Source organism: Buceros rhinoceros, unplaced genomic scaffold (assembly GCF_000710305.1).
Source record: "Buceros rhinoceros silvestris isolate BGI_N320 unplaced genomic scaffold, ASM71030v1 scaffold47278, whole genome shotgun sequence".
Classification (NCBI taxonomy): Eukaryota; Metazoa; Chordata; class Aves; order Bucerotiformes; family Bucerotidae; genus Buceros; species Buceros rhinoceros.
Window position 1 is genome coordinate 1 of NW_010427175.1, and position 9299 is coordinate 9299.

The 9299-nt window shown below is 44.7% G+C and overlaps 1 protein-coding gene across 1 annotated transcript; it reads left to right on the forward strand.

Annotated features, from left to right (window-relative positions):
• Nucleotides 1-4: 4 nt before the first annotated feature.
• SLC19A2 (solute carrier family 19 (thiamine transporter), member 2) lies at nt 5-8987 on the forward strand (the record flags this gene model as incomplete). The annotated part of the gene is made up of 6 exons (XM_010141760.1): nt 5-34; nt 140-745; nt 3777-3999; nt 7390-7582; nt 8499-8640; nt 8862-8987. Coding segments are annotated over 6 exons (1320 nt in total), but the record flags the coding sequence as incomplete, so codon positions are not given.
• Nucleotides 8988-9299: the final 312 nt, after the last annotated feature.

Here is a 9299-nt window from a genome sequence, read left to right on the forward strand (position 1 = left end):
GCTGGGGCCGCCCAAAAACCTCTCTGAGACCCAGGTACCGCGGCCCCGGGCACCTCGCCCCCGCCCCTGGGTGTCTGTGCTTGTGTTCTCCTGTGTTTGTGGGTGCTGGGGGTTACCACCGTCTTTTTATCCCCCTCAGGTGTTCAACGAGATTTACCCGGTGTGGACTTACTCCTACCTGGCACTGCTGTTCCCGGTGTTCCTGGCCACGGACTACCTGCGGTACAAGCCCGTGGTCCTGCTGCAGGGCCTGAGCCTCATCGTCACCTGGTTCATGCTGCTGTATGCCCAGGGGCTGCGGGCTGTCCAGTTCCTCGAGTTCTTCTACGGAATGGGGACTGCCACCGACATTGCCTATTACTCCTACATCTACAGTGTTGTCGATGTCAACCTCTACCAGAAGGTCACCAGCTACTGCCGGAGTGCCACCCTGGTGGGCTACACAGTGGGCTCGGTGTCTGGGCAGGTCCTTGTGTCAGTGGCTGGATGGTCCCTCTTCAGCTTGAACGTTATTTCCTTAACGAGCATATCCATTGCTTTTGGCACAGCGTGGTTCCTGCCAATGCCGCAAAAAAGCCTTTTCTTTCACCACGTCTCTAGTCAGCAGCTTGGTTGTGAAATGAAGGTCATGGACTGTAAAAATGGATCAGCTGTCCAAGATCACCCCAGCGTGCAGAGAGCACCTGGCTGGGAGGATGAGACGAAAGTTCCCTTAAATGGGGAGGGTCATTCAGCAGAGAAACAGGTGAGTTGTGCCCTGGGTTTGTGTAAATAGAAGATGCAATACTGGTGTGGCTGTCATGCATGTCTATGTGCATATGTGTGTGCATGCATATATGTATGCATGCATATACATTGAGGTAGAGATGTGATATCCAACAGCAAAATGTAACCATCTGCTTACCCTGCTTCCTTATTTATGGCACAGGAAATTTATTCCTGGTTTCCTTTTGCTGATTGAGTATGGTAGGCTGCTCTTTAGTTTTTCTTCAGTTGTTCTTCTGCATATCTCACAAAGCTGTGATTAAAATTCTCTGGGCATCAAATCTCTGTTCAATGGTACAAAGCAAGGGAAGTCTCTGGAGCACTGAAAATTGTGTATATGCCCACATTTTCTGTGGGCTTCTGGATGTGCCCTGTGACTTGCAGAAAAAAGGCAATTCTTCCTGCACTTGCATTTTGAAAACGTGTTACTTCAGCTGTTGTGCAAGTTGTACAGTACTAAGCTGTGTAGTAGTTGGATTTTATCTTAAGATCTCAGAAGGAAACTGGTCCAGGAACGAAACGGCAGTAGTCCTTGAGAGCACTTACAGGCTGCTGTTGGTTAGTTACAGATGGACTGAATACAGATAAATTGTGGGAAACATCTCTGCCTGATGATAACAGCTTAATGCAGGCCATGAGAGCACCAAGGTAGTTCCATGACTTTGTGCCTTTTGTGGGCTGTGCAATCTCTAACAAAGTCACTGGTATGCAAGTGTGTAGGTGGCAGGACATGTTGGATCCTACAAGGCTGCGAGAGAGCAGTCTTTGGTTTTGAGACCCAAGCGTGTGTGTATTTGCCTGCTGGGCAGGTCCCTCAGTCAGGAGAACAAGCCAGAAGATAAATGCAGCTGTTGGTTTACTCAGCTAATGGGTATTTTTCTCAGAAAGTAAGCCCTGTTTAGCTGGGTTGGGGGAGGCAGCATCTGGGGCTGCTTTCAGCTTCTTCCAGCTACAGCTGGGAATTAAAGGTATTAACATTCCAGGGACCTAATCCTGCCCCATCCAGCGCAATCTTGTGTGAGCAAAAGTATTTTTAACCATGTTGTACTTGTATGCTGAAGGGTATTTATTAAACAAGACAAATTCTGTGCCAATAATGACTAGGGTATTAAAGTAACTTAACTGTCTCTTTTATTTATCTTGCTCCTACTGTGTGAGAGCAAGAGTATTTCCAAACTAACGGTGAAAATTCTAAAAAAGGAGTAAGTACACTTGCATAACTCTAGAGTTTGGTTATACCAGGTGCTAAAAGCTGAGAAGCATTAGTGTGTGATGGTACACCTTCTTATTAGTGTAATGGCAACTGTATTTCATGAACGTAAATTAACGGCTGTATGAATAATTGTATTGAAGAAGCTCTGCCAGGTAGGTGGTGGGAGAGCAGATGGGCCTTTCTGGCTTATTGGGCACATGTTTTTGCAGCATATGTGACAGTTCCCTTCCCTTGTTTTCCTGCGCCTGAACTTGAGCTTCATGTGAAACTTTCTGTGTGGCAGTAACGTTGCTCAAGTTGCATTGCCACAAGGTGACCTCTTCCCGAGGGGCTTTGGAGGAACGGCAGACACGTGCAGAGCAGGTGTTTTGCCATGGGTAAAACACCACAGGACTGTGTGGTGTTTAATGAAGATGCTTAGAAATCAGTCACACTTTGAGGGGTGGAATAAAAAAGGACTTCCAGACAGAGTTAGGCTGTGGTCTTTGGGGGTTTTAATAGAAACACTTTAAAAAGCACTTTTGTAGCTTGTGGAGAATAGTCTTTCCCAGACGCACAATGCATGAATCCACCAGGGAAAGGGCATACTGCCAGGAGCCCAAAGTTGCTGCTGTTGCCTGGAAATGGCTCTGAAACTGGATGTGTGACAGCACTGCATGCAACAGCTCAGTCCTGTGACAGTGCTGTATGAGTCCCTGCTGTATGCAGGGAATCCGGGTTCATGGGGACTAGAGATTCCGGGTGGGCCTTGGGGGCTCTGCCCGGTCTCATATGAAGTAATCACTGCTGTGACTTGCACAGGAAGGTTCTTGCCTGTTTACAAAGGCTCTGTGTGGGTGCACGCAGCAAAGGTAATCAGCAGCTCTGTCTACGAAGTGAAGACATGCTCATTTCCTCTGCTGGTGTTGGCATAAAGTGGTTAGGAACAGGACCGCAACAGCCTGTATGTGAAAAGCAATTTTCAATTTGTTGTCATCTGCTGTTGCTAGAACTGATCTAGATTCAATTTTTTTCTCTTCAAGCCACTCCAAAGGTATGCCCCTTTTCATGCTCTTTTTAGGAAGATTTGCAGGGAAAAGGTTCATTTTTATCTCATCCCATTTGTCAGAGCACCTGTATATACAGGAGCTGCCATTTGCAATAACGGGCTGGGGGAAGTAGCTTCTGTTTCTCTTCAGATCCCCAGGCAACACCTCTCACCTCAGCCCCCTGGCAAATGTTAACAGAGGTAGAGTGTGGCGTAATGAGATTGCTTCTTTGAATAGTTATAGTCTCTGGATGCTAGTACTAAAGAAAATCGACTTACTAGTGAGGAAATATACTCATCTGGTGGCTTTCATGTTCTCTGCACTCCAAAATCTGGTTGATTTTTGGATCAGAACTAAAGTGTCCCTCATACTTTTTGCTGTTACGATTTGAATGACTGGCTTCTGATCCGGTCTTATCCAAGTGGGTATTGTGTCCTGTTCTTCTGCGTCTCTTCTCTCTGGTACCCTTCAGTTGCTCATGTAGTACTTCTAACATCTAGCAGTTACCACTCTCCGCATGAGAAAGCCAGGGGCTTGGGACTGAACACTCACTCTGCATGTAAGGGGATGGCCGTGGTTAGGGCAGAGACCAGCTTCTGAAACTGTGGGATGGGGAAGTTTTTTATTCATTACATGGCAGAGGTTTGTGTCGAAGAGTGCTATTGTCACTCACCAGTGATCAGACCACTTGAAAGTGGCAATTATGTGGAGCAGTGTGAAGTATTTATAAACAAAGTCTAACGTTTCTCTCCCTTCTCCAGTCTATGCAGGAACAGAAAGTAGACATCGTAAAGGTGCTCAAAGATCTCTGGTGGGACTTCCTGCAGTGCTACTCCTCCCAGAATATGCTCTGCTGGTCTGTGTGGTGGGCACTGTCCACCTGTGGCTATTTCCAGGTCATCAACTACACTCAGGGCCTGTGGGAGATGGTGCTGCCCTCTCATAGTGCAGAGGTGTACAATGGTGCCGTGGAGGCAGCCTCGACACTGCTAGGTAAGCTTCTGGTGTAGCTCCTGCTCTGCTGTGGGAGGTGCCTTCTGTCCCTCAATGTCACCAGAGCATGGTTTGTAAGTGTCTTGCATTCCTCCAAGCATGCAGGAGAGGCAACCCCAGAATTCAGGGTGAGTCTTCTCTGACATGCATGGGTAACATGCTCAGTGCTGAGTTAGTTGCTGCATGCAGCCCTGTGTAATCCAGTACAGAGGTGTTTGAAGGAGCCTTCTAGGTCAATCTTCATTCTGAAATACCTGCCTGAAGGCTGCAGTCATGTGGCTGACACAGTGGCAGTGGGGTTCTGCTTGTTTAAACCACTCAGACTAAGGGATCCTGTGGATTTACTGCCTTTCTTTCCTGGCAGCATAGGGAACATATGAAGGTTTCCTGTACGCACACCGCATGCAGTGAGCCACATTTAGTCATTTCAGCGGTGTTAAGCAGAAAAGCTATTAAGATGAAAGAAGTTGCTTGACTGGAAAGGGACACGTAGTTCAGTCAACACAAACATTTGTTTATTGAGTTGTTTAATACTGTTCCATTACCAGAAGTAGGACAATACCTTTTTAATAAAGTTAACATAGCCTTACAGATGCTCTCTAGGTGTTACTGCAGTATGTCCCTTTTCTCTGATGGATTCCACCAGTTGCTGTGGACATCACCTACTTGGGTGAGAAAGAAACCAAGGTACACAAACAAGGAAGGCTTAGTACTTTCATAGGTGTCCCGGTTTGACCTATTTGGGCATTCTCTATCCCCTCTTGTAGTTCAGTGGGAAGCTGTGGCTGTTTTATAGTTCTAAAAGCTGATCTACCACCCATTGCTAATTGGGTTTGAAACTGTCAGCAACTTGATTCTATCTGTTGGCTATCTTTGGTGTGCTAAACCTGCTCTTTAGTAACAGGCAGTCAAACACTGTGCCTCTACCTTCTTGTTTGATTTGGCTTCTTCTACCATCCTGCCTTGATCCCAGGAAGGAGAAGAATCTGAAACAAAGCATGGTCAAATGTTAGCAGATTTTTTTGGAAAAAAAAAATTATTTTTAAACCTTATTATGGATATCTTTGATATCAAGATCCTTTTTTTTTTTATAAAAGCCTTTGAACAATGGATCTATTGGAAGAAAAGGTGGTTGGCACTAAACTAATTTAAAACTGAAGTTTTTAGTTTTCCATTTTGATGTTTTCCTCTACTATCATTTTTATAAATGGTTGAATCATTTTGGGCTATATTTTCTGAAAAAAAAATAAGGCTCTGTCCCTGAACTGTTCAAAAGACAGTATCAAAAAATCCTTTCAGTTGACACAGATCCATTGCTTGGTACAAGTGAAGTTTAGTGAAGTAATAATCCAAACTAAAAGCTCAAAGTGTGTAATAGGACTGGAAGAGACCTGTTAAAGATGAGCATCCAGTGACCTGACAGCTTAGGCCTTAGTGCAAACACTCTAACTTCCTCTGATGGTAAGTTTGAATTTATTATTGAGCAGTTTATTTATCTCTGTCAGATCAGGGTTGTACTTCAGCACAGAATCTTTGCTCTGGGCCAAAGGAGCCAAGTTTTTCTAGTTGTTTTTTGGTAAAGTCAAACTCTTTATTTACGTGGTCATCTTACTAGTGCCTCTTTGCACCAAACCTGGTCTGAGTTTCGGTCCTTTTGAAGGTGGATGACTGGAGCCACACTCAGCTTTATTCAGTGATACTGTAGAGTTGCAGAAGTAGTTCATTCTTCTTCCTGAACTAGAAATACTTCTCCTGGTGCATCGCGGGACTGATTTGCCGTTTTCATGGCTCTCGGTCATTCTGTGCTCAGTTATGGGCAGTGTTTGGTAAGCTGTGTAAGATGCTGTTGCCATCCCTGCCTGTACCTGTGCTGCCCTGCAGAAGGATTTAAGGTGAGCATGGCGACTCATGTGGCTGTCAGCTTCATGTTCTGGGCGAGATGAATAGTATTCCTTGCGTTGAGAACAACTGACTGTTAAGCAGCATCCCTGCACCTTCATGGGAATGTGGCAATCCTCTATTGGTTTGGGTTGTGAAACCGCTGGATCAGCTGTAGGTGCTTAATTGCAGGACACAGATTGCATATATTGTTGTAACTAGGTGTCAGGCTGATAGAACCTTGAGACATATAGGGAGTACAACTTCATGAGTTGCCGTAAGATCCCCAGAGAGTGATGTCTGTTCCCAAATTTTAGAACTGCTGAGACAGAAAGAAGGCTTTAGGGCTTGGCTACTATTTACATCTCAGGGGTTTGCTACTAGGGGAGCCAGACTTTTAAAGAGCAAAACGTCAGAGTCCCAGCAGGCACTGGAAAGATTATTTCAGTGGGAGGAAATAAATTCCTTTCCCTTCAGAAAGCTACCTTCCTCACTAGTCTGCAATATGGTTGCGAGGTCTGACAGGCTTGCAGGTTTGTACATACTGATGGTACATAGGGAGTCTTTGTGTGCTTGAAGGATTTCTAAGTTAGCAGGCTATCTAAGGGCTACAGAGAGCTTATATGCCCCACTGTAGCATGTCTGTTCAACGGTCAAATGCTGAATATCAATCCTGTTTTTCAGAGACCTCCAGTAAAACTCCCTTTGTCAGTATGCTGTTTGTTTAGTTTGCTGCGTACATCAGCGTTATTACACTACTGGTTGCTCTTTGGCCAGTTTGCAGAACAAGACCTACTTCAAATGGGAATTTTCTTGGAATATAATATATATTTGGGCTTCTCAGTAGTTACAGCTGTGATAGTGCATGCAGTACACCTTGTCTGCTCATTGAGTTGCATGAAATACCACGTGCTTCCAGTTTTCTGGTCTGTCTTCTCTCCCCATCCCCCCTTGTAAGATCCAGCAAGAGTTACAAACCTGTTCTGGTTGTAAAGAATCATTGTTGCCCAATCAACATTGTGTGATTGTAGCTTGTGATTAGGCTGCATCCAGGGAGATGTGGATTTGGACCTCTGTTCTTACTCTTAGACCACAGCATGAAGATGACAATAAATGTAGGGTTTTATCTTTCCTGGGAGAGAGCTCCGACAGCTGTGTGTCAAAGTGTGTAGTGTCTTCCTCCCTCCTAGCCCACCCAAAGCACCACAAAATAACTAGCTGAGTGCTTTTGGGAAACAGGGTTTGCATTTCTCTGTATCCCAATTGACCACGCTGCTACAGTTAGGTGCAGAGGATTGAGTGGCAGTGGTCTGAGTCCTGGTGCTTCTGAAGCCGAAGAGGAGACTTCAGAGGCAGTCAGCACTGGTCAGGAAGGAGACCTGCTAGTTGTGCGCATCAGTGTCCTCCTCTTCAATCACGTTTAACTATTAGGAACCGTACAGCCCCTAATACACAGTCTCCAAATTGCTCCAACTGCAATTACTAACAGTTATGCTTTCCCTCCCCACATAGGAGCTGTTGCAGTATTTGCTGTGGGTCACATAAAAACGTCCTGGGCAATGTGGGGTGAAGTGGCACTTGCCCTGTTCTCCTTTCTTATTGCTGCTGCTGTATATATCATGGACACCGTTCGTAACATCTGGGTGTGCTATGCATCCTACGTTGTCTTCAGAATTATCTACATGCTGCTGATCACGATAGCCACGTGAGTACCCCTTTAATGGAAACTACTCTCAAGGTTACAATGTGCCTCTGGTATGAAAGCTGGAATGTGTTCCGTGTAACTAAAATCTTGCCTACCAGGAATTTGGAAACCTATTGAGAGGGTTTGTGTTGTGATTCAGTTTGGAAACTGAGGGCAGAGATATATTTGGCTGGCAGTCTGCCCAAGCTTAAGTCATATGACTCTGAAGTTACGACTTTCAAATATCACAAAGTGCTGCTTGCCAGGGGAATGTTTTTCATAAACATGGTTGGAGTGAAGTGTTAACAGATGAGAAGACAACGCTTTGCCTCTGCAGTGTCAGCTTTCCCTGACTTCTAAGGAGGAAAACTTCTTCGATGTTATTTGTTACTTTGGGGAGGAAAACACGGCTGTTGTTGAACCACACGTGCCTAATTGCTATGAGGCAGTTCAAGCACAGTATGAAGGGTAATGCTGAAACCGGTAGTTGCAACAGGAGTTCTGGTTAGAAAGATGTGAGAGGTTATGGACTGCACTCCAGTAGGCTGATGTTTTGAGATTGCCAACAGCTGTTGGCAGGGATCAGAGCATGTTGTATCTTCTCTGTGTGACAAGAACCTTTAGCTGCATTGGACACGAGAGCTGCTTCAATAAGTTCTGAAACCCACAGAGCTCCCAAAGCAGGTTTTTTTGTTTTGGTTTAGTTTGGGGGTTTTTTTAAGCTTTTTACATGTGTCTGTGGGTCTCTTCTAGCTTCTGTGCTAATCTGTCATGATCCTATTTAGATAAAGTACGCTATCAGTGCAAGGTAATTCAGCTGTGAAAAATTGGACCAGTCTATGTAACTGCATAGTTTTATGCAGAGATGTTCTTCCTATTCCAGCATTTCCCTGCTTTTTCCCTGTTGTTATGTTTCTGGTCATCCCTTTTTTTCCAGGTTCCAGATTGCTACGAATCTCAGCGTGGAGCGGTATGCCCTGGTGTTTGGGGTCAATACTTTCATTGCCTTAGCACTTCAGACTCTGCTCACTTTGATTGTGGTGGATACCAGTGGACTTGGGTTGGACATCTTTACCCAGGTACGATAGACTCTTTTAGCTTTAGTGGTGGGAGGGAGGAAAGTAAATCAAGCTGTGAAACTGCTCAGCTACCTGTTTCTGGGTCAAGGGTTTGACAGAATTAATGATTAATTCCTGATATTTTAGAAGAGGAAGGGAGATCTTGTATTAACCGTCTTACAAATTTGGTAACTGCTTAGTTTAACCACTTTTTTTTTATTTTTCTTTCCCTTTCTCTGCAGTTCATGATTTATGCCTCTTACTTCGCGGCCATCTCACTGGTGTTCTTGGGTAGTGGCGTATACAGTATTATGAGAGCTTACAGAAGACAAGTGCAGACGCAAAGCAGATCTCCTGAAAGCCAGTAGTGCGCCAAGTGAAGGCTCTTGGTGACTGCTTATGAAGATATAGGTCTGTTTTTTAATTTCTGCCTTTTCTTCCCAAGGCAGTCACCACAAAGGTATTTGATCCATATTTATACTATATTAGTAGCACATTTTAGAAGGTAAATGTATTAGCTCTTACGTAAGTAAGAACAAGTATCTTCTTTCTAAAATGCCTTTTGTTCTTCTGTTGCATATATGGGATGTGCAGCAGAGAACAGTAAGTTTTCTCAAAGAATGAAAGCCTTGGGAAGCTTTAGTCTAAGGCTGTGCATCTGGAGGCTGCCGCTGAAAAGG